The sequence below is a fragment of the Nerophis ophidion genome, linkage group LG05 (assembly GCF_033978795.1).
Source record: "Nerophis ophidion isolate RoL-2023_Sa linkage group LG05, RoL_Noph_v1.0, whole genome shotgun sequence".
NCBI classification, from domain to species: Eukaryota; Metazoa; Chordata; class Actinopteri; order Syngnathiformes; family Syngnathidae; genus Nerophis; species Nerophis ophidion.
The window spans coordinates 5,103,600-5,125,359 of NC_084615.1; the positions used below are offsets into that span (position 1 = coordinate 5,103,600).

At 42.0% G+C, this 21,760-nt stretch overlaps 1 protein-coding gene across 2 annotated transcripts; it reads left to right on the forward strand.

The window, feature by feature from the left end:
- The first annotated feature begins 208 nt into the window (after positions 1 to 208).
- LOC133552532 (alpha-1A adrenergic receptor-like) lies at positions 209 to 21,713 on the forward strand. Of its 2 annotated transcripts, XM_061899761.1 has the most exons (3): positions 209 to 1,346; positions 1,492 to 1,629; positions 19,552 to 21,713. In XM_061899761.1, the coding sequence occupies exons 1-3, from the start codon at positions 398 to 400 to the stop codon at positions 20,100 to 20,102; spliced, it is 1,638 nt and encodes a 545-aa protein (XP_061755745.1). In that variant the 5' UTR covers positions 209 to 397; the 3' UTR covers positions 20,103 to 21,713. The 2 variants fall into 2 exon arrangements, with proteins under 2 accessions (XP_061755745.1, XP_061755746.1); XM_061899762.1 differs by lacking the exon at positions 1,492 to 1,629 and having other exon boundaries at positions 19,552 to 21,616.
- The last annotated feature ends 47 nt before the right edge of the window (positions 21,714 to 21,760 follow it).

The window sequence follows — 21,760 nt, forward strand, 5'->3', positions numbered from 1 at the left end:
CGCATGCCTTTGGTACGCGCAGGAGTTTTAAATTAATTCAAGGAAATACGGGATTTTTTTAAGGAAAATATTGCACATTTTGTGTGTTTGTTGAATAAAAAAGGCATAAAACAAAGAAAAAAAAACATGAAAAAAAGACTGAAATGCATTGAAGAATTACGCGCCAACATGTCCCTCCTCTGCTCTCATTGTAAAGAAGCATCCTCCCACGACGAAGAGACTCCCCAAGATGCAAAGTCCCGGCTTGCCCTCCCCTCACACGCCCAGGACTGCACCACAGACCCCCGTCCCCAGCGCGCACACACGCGAGCGGCCGCGCGGATGAACTCTCGGGGAGAGTCTCCGTGATCCACGCCGGACATGTGAACCCTGCTATGGAGGCACCCGTGCGGCCAACATGACTGCGAGCACCGACGATGTCACCATCTTGTGGAAAAACGAGTCCGGGACTCCGCGGATCAACTTCAGCGACGGCTCGGAGGGGAACCGCAGCGCGCCCGGCGGGGTCGCCCCGGGCCGGGCCGTCCCGCTGGGCTTGGTGCTGGCGGCGTTCATCGCGTTCGCCATCGCCGGCAACATCCTGGTCATCCTCTCGGTGGTGTGCAACCGCCACCTGCGCACGCCCACCAACTACTTCATCATCAACCTGGCCATCGCCGACCTGCTGCTGGGCACCACGGTGCTGCCGGTGTCGGCCACCCTGGAGGTCCTGGACCGCTGGGTGTTCGGGCGGATCTTCTGCGACATCTGGGCGGCGCTGGACGTGCTGTGCTGCACGGCGTCCATCATGAGCCTGTGCGTCATCTCCATCGACCGCTACATCGGCGTGAGTCACCCGCTGCAGTACCCGGGCATGGTGACGGAGAAGCGGGCTCTGCTGGCCATGCTGGGCGTGTGGCTGCTGTCCCTGGTCATCTCCATCGGGCCGCTGCTGGGCTGGAAGCAGCCGCCGTCGCCGGACGACACGGTGTGCTTCATCACCGAGGAGCCCTTTTACGCGCTTTTCTCCTCGCTGGGCTCCTTCTACATCCCCCTGGTCGTCATCCTGGCCATGTACTGCCGGGTCTACGTGGTGGCCAAGCGGACCACCAAGAACCTGGAGGCCGGGGTGATGCGTGAGAGGATGGACTCGGGCGAGCTGACCCTGAGGATCCACAAGGGCTCCCAGGTGCACGACGAGCCCGCCGCGGGCGCTCGAGGCAAGGGCCGCGGGCACCAAGCCAGGAGCTCGCTCACCGTCAAACTGCTCAAGTTCTCCCGGGAAAAGAAGGCGGCCAAAACTTTGGGAGTTGTGGTGGGCATGTTTACACTTTGTTGGCTGCCCTTCTTCCTCGTCCTGCCCATAGGTAGGTTCCTCACCCCGGTCTTTTTCTACATTTCTGCCGGTGTGAAGTGAAGTGAATTATATTTATATAGCGCTTTTTCTCTAGTGACTCAAAGCGCTTTACATAGTGGAACCCAATATCTAAGTTACATTTTTTTTTAAACCAGTGTGGGTGGCACTGGGAGCAGGTGTCTTGCCCAAGGACACAACGGCAGTGACTAGGTTGGCAGAAGCGGGAATGGAACCTGCAACCCTCAAGTTGCTGGCACACACTCTACCAACCGAGCTAAACCGTTCCACAAGCGGTGTGTGTGTGTGTGTGTGTGTGCGTGCGTGCGTGCGTGCGTGCGTGTGCGTGCGTGCGTGCGTGCGTGCGTGTGTGTGTGCGTGTGTGTGTGTGTGTGTGTGTGTGTGTGTGTGCGTGCGTGCGTGTGTGTGTGTGTGTGTGTGTGTGTGTGTGTGTGTGTGTGTGTGTGTGTGTGTGCGTGCGTGTGTGTGTGTGTGTGCGTGTGTGTGTTACCTCAAAAATATATTCCAAAATGGGGAAAAAAAACCTAAGAATAAAAAATATAATAACAATTGTTAAAGTCCTTAAGATAACATTTGTTGAAAAAAAAAATCTGAGTAATAATAAACTTTACTTAATTCATTAAAAAAAAAAAAAAAAAAACAACAACACATGTACATTTATTCAGTTAGAAACATTCATTCACTTTTTTCTTTCCTTCATGGATTTAAACTTTACCAAAAAAAAATTCTATATTTTTATTGAGATATTTTCAGAACGCTCATCCATCCTTTTTCTACTGCTTGTCCCTTTTATTTGTTCTATTTTTGGCCAAATTAAGAGAAAGAAAACAATCTGAAGTTGTCTGTATTTTTTTTCTAGTTTTAATGCCGTGATTTTAATTGTTTGGCCCTCGTGTGCACAGATTTTTCTCCATTTGGCCCCTGAGCTAAAATGAGTTTGACACATGAGTTTGTTAATTTTGATTAATCGATGTTTTAATGTTCGCCCTGTGTCCGTGTTGAGTTAGAGCTGCAAGGGGTTCTGCGTTTTTGTTCTGTTGTGTTTATGTTATGTTACGGTGCGGATGTTCTCCCAACATGTGTTTGTCATTCTTGTTTGGTGTGGGTTCACAGTGTGGCGCATATTTGTAACAGAGTTAAAGTTGTTTATGTCCGGCTTGCTACTGACAGTTTGTTTGTGTTTTAGTTTTTCCTCTTTGTGAAGTGAAGTGAATTATATTCATGACTCAAAGCGCTTTACATAGTGAAACCCAATATCTAAGTTACATTTAAACCAGTGTGGGTGGCACTGGGAGCAGGTGAGTAAAGTGTCTTGCCCAAGGACACAATGGCAGTGACTAGGTTGGCAGAAGCGGGAATCGAACCTGCAACCCTCAAGTTGCTGACACGGCCGCTCTACCAACCGAGCTAAACCGCCCCACAACCGGTGTGTGTGTGTTGGTGTTGTCCCGATATACCAATATTTGGTACCGGTACCAAACATATTTCGGTACTTTCCTAAATATGGGGAACCATAAAAAAAATGTCATTATTTAAAAAAAAAAAATCTTAGGATACATTAAGGTTGATTGGCAACACTAAATGGTCCCTAGTGTGTGAATGTGAGTGTGAATGTTGTCTGTCTATCTGTGTTGGCCCTGTGATGAGGTGGCGACTTGTCCAGGGTGTACCCCGCCTTCCGCCCGATTGTAGCTGAGATAGGCGCCGCGACCCCGAAAGGGAATAAGCGGTAGGAAATGGATGGATGGATGGAGGATACATTAAAGCGGGGGTCATCAACGCGGCGCCTGGCCTGTTCTAAAAATAGCTCAAATAGCAGCACTTACCAGTGAGCCGCCTCTATTTTTCAAAGTTGATTTGTTTACTAGCAAGCTGGTCTCGCTTTGCTCGACATTTTTGATTCTAAGAGAGAAAAAACTCAAATACAATTTGAAAATCCAAGAAAATATTTTAAAGACTTGGTCTTCACATGTTTAAATAAATTCTTTTTTTTTTTTACTTTGCGTCTTGTAACTTTCAGAATGATAATTTTAGAGAAAAAATACAACCTTAAAAATGTTTATAGGATTTTTAAACACATATACCTTTTTACCTTTTAAATTCCTTCCTCTTCTTTCCTGACAATTTAAATCAATGTTCAAGTATTTTTTTTTAAATTATTGTTAAATAAATACATTTTAATTTAATTTTTCATTTTAGCTTCTGTTTTTTCGACAAAGAATATTTGTGAAATATTTCTTCAAACTTATTATGATTAAAATTCCCCAAAAATATTCTGGCAAATCTAGAAATTCTGTAGAATCAAATTTAAATCTTATTTCAAAGTCTTTTGAATTTCTTTTAAAATTTAGCTTGGTCCAATTTGTTATATATTCTAAAAAAAAAAGTGTAGATTGGATTTTAACCTATTTAAAACATGTCATCAAAATTCAAAAATTTTGTTTTTTCATGCCACAGTGCAAGTGTTTTTGTTACGTGTTTGTAGTTTGTAGCATTTATGATAGTCTTTTGTTTTTTCATTAGCCAAGTTTGTTTTCCGCCCTCGTGCGCGCCCTTTGTTTGCCTTTTGTTGTAGTCTGTTTGTTTAGTAATAAATCAACATGTACTTACATTCACGCCTGGCTCGTGCAAATCATCCTTTGCGTTGGAAAAACAAAATATCCCATAGTCCAAGTCGTGAAATTGGGGCGTTACCATTTAGTGGTCAATTGTACGGAATATGTACTGTACTGTGCAATCTACTAATAAAAGTATCAATCAATCAATCAATCAATCAATCAATCAATCAATCAATCAAAAAAACACCTTATATATCAAAAGGTTTTGTTAAGAAACCATTCTGAGCCTTATCTTATTTAGTTTTTATTTTATATATGTTGACCACATCAACCCTGGCAATGGACCCTGTGTGTGTATCAATCAATGTTTACTTATATAGCCCTAAATCACTAGTGTCTCAAAGGGCTGCACAAACCACAACACGAACCACTACAACAACAAAAAATCCCGACTCAAAAAAAACTTGTTGTGAAAAATGAGTTGGAATTTCACAAGAAAAAGGTCACACTTTTACAAGAAAAACTTAGAATGTTGGCAGTAGTATAATCCAGCCATCCATCCATTTTCTACCAGTCCAAAACTCTTAATTTTACTCAACGCATGTCAAAATTTTACAAGAAAAACGGAACATTGGTGCAATTTATGATAAAAGTTGAAATCTTACTCAATAACAGTGGCAATTTCAATCAATCAATGTTTATTTATATAGCCCCAAATCACAAATGTCTCAAAGGACTGCACAAATCATTACGACTACAACATCCTCGGAAGAACCCACAAAAGGGCAAGGAAAACTCACACCCAGTGGGCAGGGAGAATTCACATCCAGTGGGACGCCAGTGACAATGCTGACTATGAGAAACCTTGGAGAGGACCTCAGATGTGGGCAACCCCCCCCCCTAGGGGACCGAAAGCAATGGATGTCGAGCGGGTCTAACATGATACTGTGAAAGTTCAATCCATAGTGGCTCCAACACAGCCGCGAGAGTTCAGTTCAAGCGGATCCAAGACAGCAGCGAGAGTCCTGTCCACAGGAAACCATCTCAAGTGGAGGCGGATCAGCAGCGTAGAGATGTCCCCAACCGATACACAGGCGAGCGGCCCATCCTGGGTCTCGACTCTGGACAGCCAGTACTTCATCCATGGTCATCGGACCGGACCCCCTCCACAAGGGAAGGGGGACATAGGAGAAAGAAAAGAAGCGGCAGATCAACTGGTCTAAAAAGGAGGTCTATTTAAAGGCTAGAGTATACAGATGAGTTTTAAGGTGAGACTTAAATGCTTCTACTGAGGTAGCATCTCAAACTGTTACCAGGAGGGCATTCCAGAGTATGGACTTTATGTTATGCCATTGTTTACAAATTTGGTAAATAAATACCAAAAAAATGTATATAATGTATATAAATACCTCTAAACCGAGGTATGTACCAAACCGAAATTTTTGTGTACCGTTACACCCCTATAAAGTAGCAATGATTGTATCACACACACGAGGTGCAGTGAAATTTGCCCTCTGCATCTGACCCATCCCCTTGTTCACCACCTGGGAGGTGAGGGGAGCAGTGAGCAGCAGTAGTGGCCACGCCCGGGAATTATTTTTGGTGATTAAACCTCCAATTCCAAGCCTTGATGCTGAGTGCCAAGCAGGGAGGTAATGGGTCCCATTTTTATAGTCTTTGGTATGACTCGGCCGGGGTTTGAACTCACAACCTACCGATCTCAGGGCGGACACTTGAACCACTAGTCCACTGAGCAGGTCGTGTGTAGCAGAGACAGCGTATCAATATGACAAATAGCAGTATCGTTAGTCCAATTGTTAATCTACTTGTTCATTTACTGTTAATATCTGCTTACTTCCTCTTTTAACATGTTCTATCTACACTTGTTAAAATGGAATACAAATTTATTCTTCTGTTGTTTGATACTTTGCATTAGTTTTGGATGATCCCACAAATTTGGGTATCAATCCGATACCAAGTAGTTACAGTATCATACATTGGTCATATTCAAGAGATTATAAACATACTAGAAAAATATTTAAACAGAAGAAAATGATGTGATGCCAAGAAATATTGATGTAATCATAGTAGTATCGACTAGATACGCTCCTGTACTTGGTATCATTACAGTGGATGTCAGGTGTAGATCCACCAATGGCGTTTGTTTACATTGTGACGCCGGTGAGCTACGGTGTGTAGTGAAGCATGTTTAGCTATTCCTCGTCCTGCAGGGATGATACTTGTAAGAAACTCACTTTATTTGTCGCCATGGAGTGATTTAGAAGCTGGACTTTAGCCGCTAGCTAGCGAGCCATGTCTTAAAGCATCTCTTCCTGAGGGCGTTTTAGTGTTATAGCTTCACCTTTATCGTCAGTTTTTAAGCCAAAATGCTTCCGTTCTCCCTTTTCTGTCTACACACTGTGTCTGCTTGTAAGTACTCTGTGATTATGCACTGCCGAACATGCTCCTATGCTTGTATAACCAGCAATGTCACGACGGGCGGTACTTTGTTTAGAGGCGGTATAGTTCCAAATATGATTCATTAGTATCGCGGTACTATACCTCTACCGTACAACCCTAGTCATGAGTTCATCAGACAACACACTTACTGTAAAGCCGTTCTGCTTTACAGTAAGTGTGTTGATGACTGAAGTAAATTCAATTTCTACAGTATTGTCCTTTGAAAAGACACAGAGTCTTTAACATGACTGCTGAAATGTGAATATGGAGTTGTTCTTCAGAACCACTGGGACATACGTACTCACTAAAAATCCGAACAACACGTGTTATTGATTGATTGATTGATAGAAACTTTTATTAGTAGATTGCACAGTACAGTACATATTCCGTACAATTGACCACTAAATGGTAACACCCCAATACGTTTTTCAACTTGTTTAAGTCGGGGTCCACGTTAATCAATTCATGGTCACACGTCCATCGTGCTCAAGATTATATGAGATCAGACCTATTGTCACACTTGTCACACAACTGTTTCGGTACGGGGGTTTTGGTTCGGTGCGGAGGAAGAGTACCAAACAACTTTCCACACGAACATATGAAGTAGCCGCCTAAGATAAAGTCTTAACAAGCTGCTCTGCTTTCTGCCTCTGTCTCCTACACAGCACCCAGCATTGTCCCACCCATACAACCATCTGATTGGTTACAACCATAGCGGTAACAACCAATCAGCAGTGCGTATTCAGAGCGCATGTAGTCAGCGCTTCGGCGTTGAGCCGATAGGTGTTTAGTAGGTGAGCATAAGGCTGCGTACTCTCCCCAAATGATAATAAACACTTCCCAGTCAACTACTACTAACATCACTATGAGCCCGTTGACCTTGATTGATTGATTGAAACTTTTATTAGTAGATTGCACAGTTCAGTTCAAATTCCGTACAATTGACCACCAAATGGTAACACTCGAATACGTTTTTCAACTTATTTAAGTCGGGGTCCACGTTAATCAATTCATGGTACAAATATATACTATCAGCATAATACAGTCATCACACAAGTTCTAGAAACTCAAACTGCAGCTCAGCTCACTCGCAGTCCTGGCCTGAGGTGAAGGCAATTAGCCTTTAGCGTAATGTTAGCTCATTTTGCGGGGTGTGTGTGTGTGGGGGGGGGGGGGGCAGCAAAAAAGGACATGATGTTAAATGAAGAGTTTGATAGGTGATATAATAACCTAAGTGCATCATAAAGCCTACATGAACTCCATGGTGTTCAGGGATGAATTAGTCTCTCCTATTGCTAGTGTACTATATTTTCAGCCAGAGTTACATTAATCATTAGTAATGTAGTTTTGAATGGCAGGGTCCCTGCTATCAGACGTTGATAAAAATATAACATTGACATAATAAAAATCAACAAATTAAGCATGAGTTGAGCATATGTCAACATGTGGCCCCACTTTTAACTCTCTTTTTCAAACGCTTATTGCAAACGCTTATTTACAGTAAGTCATTAATTTGACTTTGTCATTATGTTGTCTTAGTAAGTCAATTTTTACTAAGTCAAAATAATGACATACTTATTAGTATCTCAGGTAACTAGGACTGTTTTGTACTTAGTTTTTACTTTACGAAGCCAGCCTACTTCACCACAGTCTGTAGTCTACTGGCAGAGATGACATGGAGACGTGATGGTAAGCTTTAGATAAGCTTTTAAACTTTGTTGTAAAAATCTCCTTCCGCATCTGTCCCTGACACCCGCATTTTAGGGCTCCCCTGGAGACACTCTGTGGAAACGCTCCCCACCCACACTGCTTGTTGCCTCGTCTGAACTGTTGTGACTTAGATTACCATAGGAACTAATTATATTACTGTCAGGTTCAAACACTGATGACATCTATTAAACAGACAAGAAGCAAGGAATCATGCAGAGACAGAGTTCAATTTAGCTCAATAAGGAGAGATGTATTGGGCTGTACACTTGGATACAGTTCCAACCTACATCACCGAGGCTGCTTCTGAAGGAAGGGGGATTATTTCAGCAGCCCCAGCTAGACACAATATATGATTATTCAGAAATGGAAATGTGCTGACGCTCTGCTTTGTCTGCGTCACGGTCCTCGATGTTCTGGACACAAACACTGATACGAGACGACTGGCAATCCAAGATTGCAAATTGTCCCTTTGCACAGATAGAAAAGTACAACTTCAGCACAATTGTTAATAACTATAGCAACGGCCTTTAAGCATAAGAGTTGTGTGGTAACTTACATATATTTATTCTAACAAATACCATAGTAACTCATTATATTACCATGGTAACTAGTATATCATGCTAAATTGGAATACTTTGTAGAGTTAAAGACTTACGGCCATTTGAAAACATCACTGCACATCATAACGGCAGCTACAGTTTCCATCTTAAAGATCTAAAAAAAATATATATATGGGAATGTCCGGTGGGCCAGACTGACAAGCTTAATTGGCCCAGGTCTGTTCTATAGAGTAGTATGAAGTTAAGCTCCTGACTTACAGTGTAGTGCTGCTCTATGCTTACAATCCCTATGTTTGGCCCACGGCCCATTGGCACATTTTCCCTTCTTATCATGTCTATGGGATCATGTTTTGTTTTTGTCACGTTTGGTTTTATTTTTTTGGACAATCAGATCCTGTTCCTGCACTTCCTTGTTTGTTGTATTACCACAGCAACTCATTAGTTTTCACCTTGTCCTCATGTCTCACGCCTGTTTGCTATTATCATGTCTATTATTTAAACCGGAAGTTGCCAGGAAGTCAGCCTGGCGACTTTATACCTCAACTGCCTTCATGCCGTGCCATGCTGTATAATCATCTGTCCGTGCCACGTAAGTTTTTGGTTCGTTTAATGCCACAGTTAGTGTATTTTGTTCTTTTGTCCATAGTCATGTCTAGTTTTTGTTTTTCAGTAGTCAAATTTGTTCTCCGCCACCGTGCGCGCCTTTCAATCAATCAATCAATGTTTATTTATATAGCCCCAAATCACAAATGTCTCAAAGGACTGCACAAATCATTACGACTACAACATCCTCGGAAGAACCCACAAAAGGGCAAGGAAAACTCACACCCCAGTGGGCAGGGAGAATTCACATCCAGTGGGACACCAGTGACAATGCTGACTATGAGAAACCTTGGAGAGGACCTCAGATGTGGGCAACCCCCCCCCCTCTAGGGGACCGAAAGCAATGGATGTCGAGCGGGTTCTAACATGATACTGTGAAAGTTCAATCCATAGTGGCTCCAACACAGCCGCGAGAGTTCAGTTCAAGCGGATCCAAGACAGCAGCGAGAGTCCCGTCCACAGGAAACCATCTCAAGCGGATCAGCAGCTTTTGTTTGCCTTTTGTTAGTTATAGTCCATCCATCCATTTTCTACCGCTTATTGCGGGGGGCGTTGGCGCCTATCTCAGCTACAATCGGGCGGAAAGGCGGGGTACACCCTGGACAAGTCGCCACCTCATCGCAGGGCCAACACAGATAGACAGACAACATTCACACTCACATTCACACACTAGGGACCATTTAGTGTTGCCAATCAACCTATCCCCAGGTGCATGTCTTTGGAGGTGGGAGGAAGCCGGAGTACCCGGAGGGAACCCACGCAGTCACGGGGAGAACATGCAAACTCCACACAGAAAGATCCCGAGCCTGGATTTGAACCCATGACTGCAGGACCTTCGTATTGTGAGTCAGACGTACTAACCCCTCTTCCACCGTGAAGCCCATGTTAGTTATAGTGTTTAAAAATAAATATGTACTTGCATTCACGTCTCGCTCGTGCCAACTTTCCTTGCATGGTAAAACACAATCCAAGTCCAAAGTCCAAGTCCTGACACTTTGTGCCTTTGGGCACCGCTGCTCTAAACACAATAATGATCCAGTGGGACGTCTGTGACAATAATGATTATGAGAACCTTAGAGAGGAGGGAAAAGCAATGGATGTCGAGCGGGTCTAACATGATACTGTGAAAGTTCAATCCACAATGGATCCAACACAGTCGCGAGAGTCCAGTCCAAAGCGGGTCCAACTCAGCAGCGAGAGTCCCGTTCACAGCGGAGCCAGCAGGAAACCATCCCAAGCGGAGGCGGATCAGCAGCGCAGAGATGTCCCCAGCCGTGTGAGTTTTCCTTGCCCTTATGTGGGCCTACCGAGGATGTCGTAGTGGTTTGTGCAGCCCTTTGAGACACTAGTGATTTAGGGCTATATAAGTAAACATTGATTGATTGATTGATTGAAACATTACAAAATGCCACAATTCCCGACATTTTTAATACTCAGCTCTGGATATCTTCGGCAATTTCCACAGCTTCACGACTCCGACCATACCGGAAATACCACAAAAATAGAAAGAGATAAGCAGTTTATTTTATGCATTTTAAGTCGTAAATAAATAAATTAAAAGTTTGCTAACAGTGGAGGTCAGTGGGGGTTCTCTATTCCGCTCACAAAACTCTGGAAATAACCATCCAAAACCCGCCAACTACTCTCCAATTGCATATCCTGACCTGAATATCAACCAAGTATTAGTGACTTGGTTATTATAAGCGCTAACGCAAATAAACTATTTTTAGCGGCGCATTGATAACAGAGAGCCAATTACTGGCGTATGCTGCAGAATCGTGAGCCGCTGCTGCTGCTGCATGTTGTCTTGGCTCATCAAGATTATAAATCATTGCTCTCATCTGGATAATAGGGAGGATTGAGCCATTATTCAATAAATTGCTCATCTGTGACATTCAGCTTACACACGATAACTGAAGACGGCGTCTGCAGGCCGCAAACTTTTACTTTTAACCTTTTGTGTGGATTATGATTAATTCTTCCTATAAACCAGAAGATATGAACATCCTACCAGTGGTCATCACGGTGAGAGCAGACATTGTACAGTAAGTGATCGCTTTCTTATGTCCATAGTTTGTATTTCCTGTTTAGCACTTAACGGTATGTCTGCTCCATGATATTTAGTGTTTCACTAAAGCCGGATCCGTTTAGCACACGGCTTATAAAACTTGTCGCTCACCCTCCCTATAGGCAGGCTAAAAAAATAGAAGGTTCCGGATCATAATTTTCCCCAAAGTAATCGTTGTTGGGGTCTCACAAAGTCTGCTTGATTAGCATTGTTGTTGATGGGGAAGGGATCTGTGGTTCCTCAGTCTACTCACGCTTGCTTATAATCTCTCAAAATGGCTGGGGAATCTCTGTGAGACTGATACTATTTTGTATATTATATATATATATATATTATACATATGTATATATATAAATATATATTTTTATACATGTATATATGTGTATGTATGTATATATATATATATATATGTTTATATATGTATATTTGTGTAATATATATGTATATATATGTATATACATATATATATGTGTATATTTATATATATGTATATATATATGTATTTATGTATATATATCTTTATATATATGTATATACATGTATGTATATATGTGTATATATATATATTTATTAGTATATATATGTGTATATATGTATATATGTGTAAGTGCATATATATACATATATATATACATATATATCTGTGTATATATATGTATATATGTGTAAATCTATACGTGTATATACATACATTTATATTTACACATATATACATATATATACATACATGTATACATATATACACATAAATATATATATATATACACATAAATATACATATATACACACATATATATATATATATATATATAAATATATATACATGTATACATAAATATATATATATACATACACATATACACACATAAATATACATATATACATATATACATACATACATCCACCTGTGGGATATTCCAAATCAGTGTTTGATGAGCATTCCTCAACTTTCTCTGTTTTTTTTGCCACTTGTGCCAACGTTTTTAAATCTTGTTGCAGCCATCATATTCCAAATGAGCTAACATTTGCAAAAAAAATTAACAAAATTTACCAGTTCGAACATGAAATATCTTGTCTTTGCAGTCTATTCAATTGAATATATGTTGAAAAGGATTTGCAAATCAGTGTATTCTGTTTTTATTTACCATTTACACAACGTGCCAACTTTACTGCTTTTGGGGTTTGTATTAGAAGTGTGCATTAAACCATCCTACAGCCTAAGACGGTGGCAAAACCTGATCACTAATGCACCAGACCAAAAAAATAAATCGACTTAATAAGTTGTTTTTGACAAGAGGCACAGTAAAGATAAGTCTATATTTAGGTCTATAACTCGCATGTCTAGCTGGGCAAAAGAGAACTCAGTCTTGTGGGGATGGATGTTATTCCACTGCCTGCAGCTGTGAGACACCCCAAACAGTCACGGATGTCTTGTGAAATCCTCGCTTAGAAAGCGGCGACTGAAAGTGAAACGAACTTAAATGAGTGACTTTATAGCAGGGGTCAGCAACCTTTTTGAAAGCAAGAGCTACTTCTTGGGTACTGATTCATGCGAAGGGCTACCAGTTTGATACACACTTAAATAAATAGCCAATTTGCTCAATTTACCTTTAATAAATAAATGTTTATATATATAAAAAAAATGGGTATTTCTGTCTGTCATTCCGTCGTACATTTTTTTTCCTTTTACGGAAGGGTTTTTGTAGAGAATAAATGATGAAAAAAACACTTAATTGAACGGTTTAAAAGAGGAGAAAACACGAAAAAAATGAAAATTTAATTTTGAAACATAGTTTATCTTCAATTTCGACTCTTTAAAATTCAATATTCAACCGAAAAAAATGAGGAGAAAAAATAGCTAATTCGAATCTTTTTGAAAAAATTAAAAAAATAATTTATGGAACATCATTAGTCATTTTTCCTGATTAAGATTGATTTTTAGAATTTTGATGACATGTTTTAAATAGGTTAAAATCCAATCTGCACTTTGTTAGAATATATAACAAATTGGACCAAGCTATATTCCTAACAAAGACAAATCAGTATTTCTTCTAGATTTTCCAGAACAAAATTTTTAAAAGAAATTCAAAAGACTTTGAATTTCTTGATTCTATAGATTTTCTACATTTGCCAGAATATTTTTTTGAATTTTAATCATAATAAGTTTGAAGAAATATTTCACAAATTTTCTTTGCCGAAAAAACAGAGCTAAAATGAAGAATTAAGTTAAAATCAATTTGTTATTCATTACAATTAAAAAATAATAATTACTTGAACATTGATTTAAATTGTCAGGAAAGAAGAGGAAGGAATTTAAAAGATAAAAAGGTATGTGTTTAAAAATCCTAAAATCATTTTTAAGGTTGTATTTTTTCTCTAAAATTGTCTTTCTGAAAGTTATAAGAATTAATGTAAAAAAAAATAAGGGAATTTATTCAAACAAGTGAAGACCAAGTCTTTAAAATATTTTCTTGGATTTTCAAATTCTATTCGAGTTTTGTCTCTCTTAGAATTAAAAATGTTGAGCAAATTGAGACCAGCTTGCTAGTAAATAAATCCATCCATCCATCTTCTTCCGCTTATCCGAGGTCGGGTCGCGGGGGCAGCAGCCTAAGCAGGGAAACCCAGACTTCCCTCTCCCCAGCCACTTCGTCTAGCTCTTCCCGGGGGATCCCGAGGCGTTCCCAGGCCAGCCGGGAGACATAGTCTTCCCAACGTGTCCTGGGTCTTCCCCGTGGCCTCCTACCGGTTGGACGTGCCCTAAACACCTCCCTAGGGAGGCGTTCGGGTGGCATCCTGACCAGATGCCCGAACCACCTCATCTTTACTTTGAGTTCCTCCCGGATGACAGAGCTTCTCACCCTATCTCTAAGGGAGAGACCTGTCCTTTCGGTCATGACCCAAAGCTCATGACCATAGGTGAGGATGCGAACGTAGATCGACCGGTAAATTGAGAGCTTTTCCTTCCGGCTCAGCTCCTTCTTCACCACAACGGATCGGTAAAACGTCCGCATTACTGAAGACGCCGCACCGATCCGCCTGTCGATCTCACCATCCAATAAATAAATAAATACAATTTTAAAAAATAGAGGCAGCTCACTGGTAAGTGCTGCTATTTGAGCTATTTTTAGAACTGGCCAGTGGGCGACTCATCTGGTCCTTACGGGCGACCTGGGGGGCACCGCGTTGGTGACCCCTGCTCCATAGTATTAATGTCTTTTTTCTTGTTGTTGAAGAAAAATAAGAAATCGGTTCGCAGCCGAGTGTGAAGCGACCGGAATGAGAATCAACACCTCCAAGTCCGAGTCCATGGTTCTCGCCCGGAAAAGGGTGGAATGCCATCTCCGGGTTGGGGAGGGGACCCTGCCCCAAGTGGAGGAGTTCAAGTACCTAGGAGTCTTGTTCACGAGTGAGGGAAGAGTGGATCGTGAGATCGACAGGCGGATCGGTGCGGCGTCTTCAGTAATACGGACGTTGTACCGATCCGTTGTGGTGAAGAAGGAGCTGAGCCGGAAGGCAAAGCTCTGAATTTACCGGTCGATCTACGTTCCCATCCTCACCTATGGTCATGAGCTTTGGGTCATGACCGAAAAGATAAGATCACGGGTACAAGCGGCCGAAATGAGTTTGGGTCTCTCCCTTAGAGATAGGGTGAGAAGCTCTGCCATCCGGGAGGAACTCAAAGTAAAGCCGCTGCTCCTTCACATAGAGAGGAGCCAGATGAGGTGGTTCGGGCATCTGGTCAGGATGCCACCCGAACGCCTCCCTAGGGAGGTGTTTAGGGCACGTCCAACCGGTAAGAGGCCACGGGGAAGACCCAGGACACGTTGGGAAGACTATGTCTCCCGGCTGGCCTGGGAACGCCTCGGGATCCCCCGGGAAGAGCTAGACGAAGTGGCTGGGGAGAGGGAAGACTGGGTTTCCCTGCTTAGGCTGTTGCCCCCGCGACCCGACCTCGGATAAGCGGAAGATGTTGGATGGATGGAAGAAATATAGTAGATGTGTGCTTTGACGTATTTCATTCTTGACAAATTGTTTTGCTCCGGGACTTTTGGGAACGTGTTATGGGAGTTGGAAACTCTCATGAACGCGTTAAACGTCTAACCGATGGGAGAAATGGGGCTCATAGCATGGGTCACCCGGGACATTGAACCCAATTTTCCATAAATATCATCCTGTTGTTTCACAGACACGAATCTACAAGAGCATTTCAAATAAATTAATGATTGTAATTATGGCCTCACTGGTCCAACATATAATGATTCATGTGTCTGTATGAGGGAAGGAGTATTCATAGCTCACTGTAATTAAATGATGACATATTAGGGATGCTCAGTATTGCCACGCTTACCAATGTCCAATATAAACCAATACTGTCCTATTCTTCACTTCTGATAGATATTCATGAAGTAGCATCTCCTCCCTCCATCTGGCATGAATGAACACTCTATGCTTCTTGTGCTGTGATGATGCACGTCACTATTAAACACATTTTTGTGCAAAATTGGACAAATACCGTGTAAAGTTGTTGGAATGAAACGTTGACACGGTTTTAGTCTCTTTAGTGAACTTGTAAATCTCCAGTACAACTCTTTATATGTATTTCTTTAATCTTTTCTGCCATCTCCAATACAGTAAATGAACTTACGTCGCCCTCTAGTGGGCGGGATGGGGTTTACAGGCTGAGACACACAACATGGGCAAATATAATAACAAAATATCATGTTAACATTACAACTTAGTGTTGTATAACAAACATTTTATTTTGACAGAATTCTCATTCAAAATAATATAGGTGGGGGGGTGTGGAGGCGTGGTAAGGGCGGGGGGCGTGGTTAAGAGGGGTGGCATATAATTCACCGACTTGAGTATTTCATATATATTTCATATATATATATAAATATATATATATGAATGAAATACTTGACTTTCAGTTCATTCTAGCTATATATAAATTATTTTATATTAATAGATAAAAGAAATAGTTGAATTTCCTATCAAATACACAGTAATAAAAATAAAGTTGTTCTACTAACTGTACTGTGCTTGCTGGTTACTAAAAAAAAAAAAAAAAAACACTTACCTTTCACTATTTGAGTAACCTTTGTTCTGCCATTTGCGTAAACAACCCCCCGTGCGTCGGTTGAGGTGGGCGGGGTTGTGGGGGGGGGGGCGGGTTTGGTGCTAGCGGGGGTGTATAATGTAGCCCAGAAAAGTTGGGGATGCATGGGATTCTGGGTATTTGTTCTGTTGTGTTTATGTTGTGTCACAGTGCGGATGTTCTCCCGAAATGTGTTTGTCATTCTTGTTTGGTGTGGGTTCACAGTGTGGCGCATATTAGTAAGAATGTTAAAGTTCTTTATATCACAATCCTCAGTGTAACCTGTACTGCTGCTGACCAAGTATGCCTTGCAATCACTTTTGTGTGTTAACAGAGGCTGCATACTGCATGTGACTGGCCGGCACACGGCTAGTACGGTGTGACATGTTTTAGAGGACATCAAAGGCATTCCCAACACGGCACGCCCTCCATATTTTAGCCCGGGTGATTACCGGAGAATGTTCACCCCGAGTGATATCTGGGAGAGTCTCTAAAATCCGGAAACCTTCCGGAATAATCGGGGGGGGGGGGGGTCGGCAATTATGCAACTGAGCCACATCAGAGTGATCATAGGGCCGCCGACCACTGATCTAGGCCTAACTGAATAATTTGATACATTTAAATTAATGTAGCACATTTCGGGCTACCATGAATTGATTAACGTGGACCCCGACTTAAACAAGTTGAAAAACTTATTGGGGTGTTACCATTTAGTGGTCAATTGTACGGAATATGTACTGTACTGTGCAATCTACTAATAAAAGTATCAATCAATCAATCAATCAATTCTGCACACGAAGGACAAGAAATTAGACTTTGTGTGGTGGTTGGCCTAAAAGACCCATAAAAAAATTATTTACATGGCTGTAGTGGTCAAAATCATATAACGATTAAAAATTTTAATCGAAGTTAATCGCACTATTTCTCCGATTAATCGCGATTAACTGCATTGTATACACAAAGCCCAATAATGAATTCAAAATTAGTGTGTAGTGCACCTTTATTGGAATATTTTCTCCCACATGAACAAAAGCGCCAAAACATTTGTTGTGCAAACACAATTTAAATCAGTCCTTGTTAAACAGTAGCAGTTAAATAGCATATTTTATGAAAATCAACTCCAAAAATGTAAATACAAACATTTAAGCTTATTACTACCACTGCCAGGGTATTTAAGTTATCCTGTTTGTTATGGAAAATAAATATAATCTACATACAAATCTCTGAGCCACAATCATAACATCTGAACAGGCAATTTCTGAGGTAACAGCAGAAACATTTTTTTTTTATCAGGGATCTTATGTTTAAAAAAACCTATATTATAGGTAGTGGGCTGTTTTAGGGAATTTTTTATCAAATTATCCGTAGTAGCAATATTAATAATGTTGTGTTTATTCTGCGTAGTGCACTTAAAATAATTATGACCATATCTAGGAATTGATATGATGGGAATTTTCCGATTGTTTGCTTGGTGCTTTGATAAACTGAAGGCATCATATACATGGTACTATATTGTGATGTTATGAGCCAGGGAATAAAAGAACTACCCTACCCAGCATGCAACAGGAGTGAGGAGCATGCGCGGTAGCCCGGTATAGGTTGTGTCGCCATGACGGCATCTTGTATGTTGTGATATGCACGCTCTGAAAGTAAACGTTAAGAACTCAGCCAACACTCCTGGTCTGCATTATTCATAAATAGACAGACAACACATATACTCCGCTGCTTCACAGGCCGCTGGATGTAGCCGGCAAAGTATTCCCATGCTAGCTAGCCGCTCTAGCAAGCACGCCTCATTCAGTCCAAAACGGCCCGATCTATCCACATCCAGAATTGTCTGGCGGTCGTAAGTGATCCCGGAGTGACCACGCTGTAAGCCAGCCAGGAAATTTGCAGAATTGTCCGCTATTTTTGCCAAATGTTCCATCTTTACCAAGAGCCCCTCGACGCCGGGCGATGCCATCTTGTTAAGAAAAGGCGTTAACAAAATAAAAGCATGTAAACAACATACGCAAATCCATCCATCCATCCATCCATTTTCTACCGCGTATTGCCTTTTGGGGTCGCGGGGGGCGCTGGCGCCTATCTCAGCTACGGGTACACCCTGGACAAGTCGCCACCTCATCGCAGGGCCAACACAGATAGACAGACAACATTCACACACTAGGGCCAATTTTAGTGTTGCCAATCAACCTATCCCCAGGTGCATGTCTTTGGAAGTGGGAGTGAATTTGAATTTTATATTTATATAGCGCTTTTCTCTAGTGACTCAAAGCGCTTTACATAGTGAAACCCAATATCTAAGTTACATTTAAAGCAGTGTGGGTGGCACTGGGAGCAGGTGGGTAAAGTGTCTTGCCCAAGGACACAACGGCAGTGACTAGGATGGCGGAAGCGGGAATCGAACCTGCAACCCTCAAGTTGCTGGCACGGCCGCTCTACCCACCGAGCTATACCGCCCGGAAGCCGGAGTACCCGGAGGGAACCCACGCATTCACGGAGAGAACATGCAAACTCCACACAGAAAGATCCCGAGCCTGGATTTGAACCCAGGACTGCAAGAACTTCGTATTGTGAGGCAGACGCACTAACCCCTCTGCCACCGTGAAGCCACATACGCAAATGTGCGATAAAATAATTGTCGGCGTTAATAGATTGATGAGTTAACGCGTGATTAACGCATTAATTTGCCCACCCCTAAAAATAACGTAATGACAATCTCTCTAAACAAGTTAAAAAACGTATTCGGGTGTTATCATTTATTGGTCTATTATACGGAATATCTACTGTACTGAGCAATCTACTAATCCATCCATTTTCTGCCGCTTATTCCCGTTCGGGGTCGCGGGGGGCGCTGGCGCCTATCTCAGCTACAATCGGGCGGAAGGCGGGGTACACCCTGGACAAGTCGCCACCTCATCGCAGGGCCAATCTACTAATAAAAGTTTCAATCAATCAAAAAAACTCCAGCAGTCTGTTTGGCAAGGCAAGAATCCAGATTTATCTTAGAATCTCCCAGAATGTTCCACTTAGTTGACTACTGAACTTTGAGGCAATGTTGCCATTTCACTTCTGTTTGAGCACTATAATAAATGTATGTATTAAATGTTTCTATTTTGATTTTATACTCCTCTCAGGCTCTTTCAATGTGAACCTGCGGCCGCCTGAGACCCTCTTCAAAGTCTTCTTCTGGCTGGGCTACTTCAACAGCTGCCTCAATCCCATTATCTACCCTTGCTACAACCGCGAGTTTAAGCACGCCTTCATCCGCATCCTGCGGTGTCAGTGTCACCAGCGTAAACGCCCCGGGTATAATTACCGTTCCTCCACATTCAGATCCTCTGGACATTCCCGCAAAGGTTCCAACGACCACACCCCCGGGGGGTGTTTGAACGGCAGTCAGCGGACTCTGCCCTCGTCCGCCAGTCCGAGCCCTAGCTACCTGAGCTATGGCCTGCCACCTTGTCCTGAGGGCGAGGCCTTGTCTGCAACGTGGACTGCAACCGCCTTTCCACCCAACATGTTGCCCGGCAGCCCCACGGACTACAACTGGGAATGCCTGATCGCAGATTCTAAGGAAGGGGAGCTGACTGATGGCGTTTTTTCTTTCTCTTTTGGGAAGTTCAGGAAGGAAAAGGACAAGTCAGAGGTTGAACAAACGTGCACAGAACCACCTTACAATGTCTGAGTGCATCCACTGTAGATTACGAGTATTTATGAAACATAAAGGTTCTGTGGGTTTCTTTATATGTTGGCAACGTTAGGGGCAGATGGTCACTGAGTAAGGAGATTTGGTAAAGTTAATAAATACTTACAATTAAACATCCACATCTTATCTGTGACCTGATATGTATTCATTTCAGTTTCTCTATCTGTTTATTGTGAAAATAAAATACAACATGGTGTGTACACATATGGCATGATGATACTCACGTCAGTCACGGTATGCACGAAACACTATAACTATGAGAATGGTCATTGTGAATCCATCCATCCATCCATCTTCTTCCGCTTAGCCGAGGTCGGGTCGCGGGGGCAACAGCCTAAGCAGGGAAACCCAGACTTCCCTCTCCCCAGCCACTTCGTCTAGCTCGTCCCGGGGGATCCCGAGGCGTTCCCAGGTCTTCCCAACGTGTCCTGGGTCTTCCCCGTGGTCTCCTACCGGTTGGACGTGCCCTAAACTTCCCCTAGAGCATGGGTGTCAAACTCTGGCCCGCCGTGTAATTTAATTTGGCCTTTGAGGCAATATCAAATTAACATTAGAGCTGCGACTGTAACACCACATTCACCGTTAATACTCATACTTGCCAACCCTCCTGATTTTCCCGCTAAACTCCCGAAGTTCTGTGCCCCTCCCAAAAATCTCCCTGGGCAACTATTCTCCCAATTTCCACCCGGACACCAATATTGGGGGCATGCTTTCAAGGCACTGCCATTACCGTCCTCTACAACATGTCGCCATGTCCGCTTTTCCTCCACACAGACAACGTGCCGGCCCAGTCACATAATATATGCGGCTTTGCACACACACACAAGTGAATGCAAGGCATACTTGGCCAACAGCCATACATGTTACACTGAAGGTGGCCGTATAAACAACAATATGCGGCACACTGTCAAACCACACCAAAACAAGATTGACAAACACATTTCGGGAGAACATCCGCACCGTAACACAACATAAATACAACATAACAAATACTCAGAACCCCCTGCAGCACTAACTCTTCCGAGACGGTACACTATACACTCCCCGCTACCTCTTAGACCCCACCTCAACCCCACCTACCTTATTATTTTCTTTTCAAAAGTATTAGCCTGTGGAAAAAGTTAATTTTGATATTTACCTCAGAAGGCTGCAAATAGAAAAGAGGCATTCATTTATTTATTTTATTTAATATACCATTGATGTTTTTTTTTGTGAAAGTTGATTTTGCACCATTAAGTTATATAAGCGTTGCTTGTTCTATATTCAGTGTTAAAGCAAATCAGTGTAGCAAACTGAGCAATAATTAACGTTTTATTCATGCACTTTCTCTTGCTACTTCAAGGCTTGAATGTTTGATTCATTCATTATTGTTATTTTATTTTCAAAAAAGGTTTATTTTGATATTTACCTCAGAAGACTGCAAATAGAAAAGAGGCATTACATTTTTATTTAAATTTTATTTGATATGCCATTGATATTTTTTATTTATTCTTATTATTATTTGAAACTCCATTTTGCATGTCACTATAAAGTTATATAAGGCTTGCTTGTTCAATATTCAATGCAAAACTTGTTTGGGTCCCTATTAAAAGGTTCATTTGTTCAACCTTGGCCCGCGGCTTTGTTCAGTTTTCAAT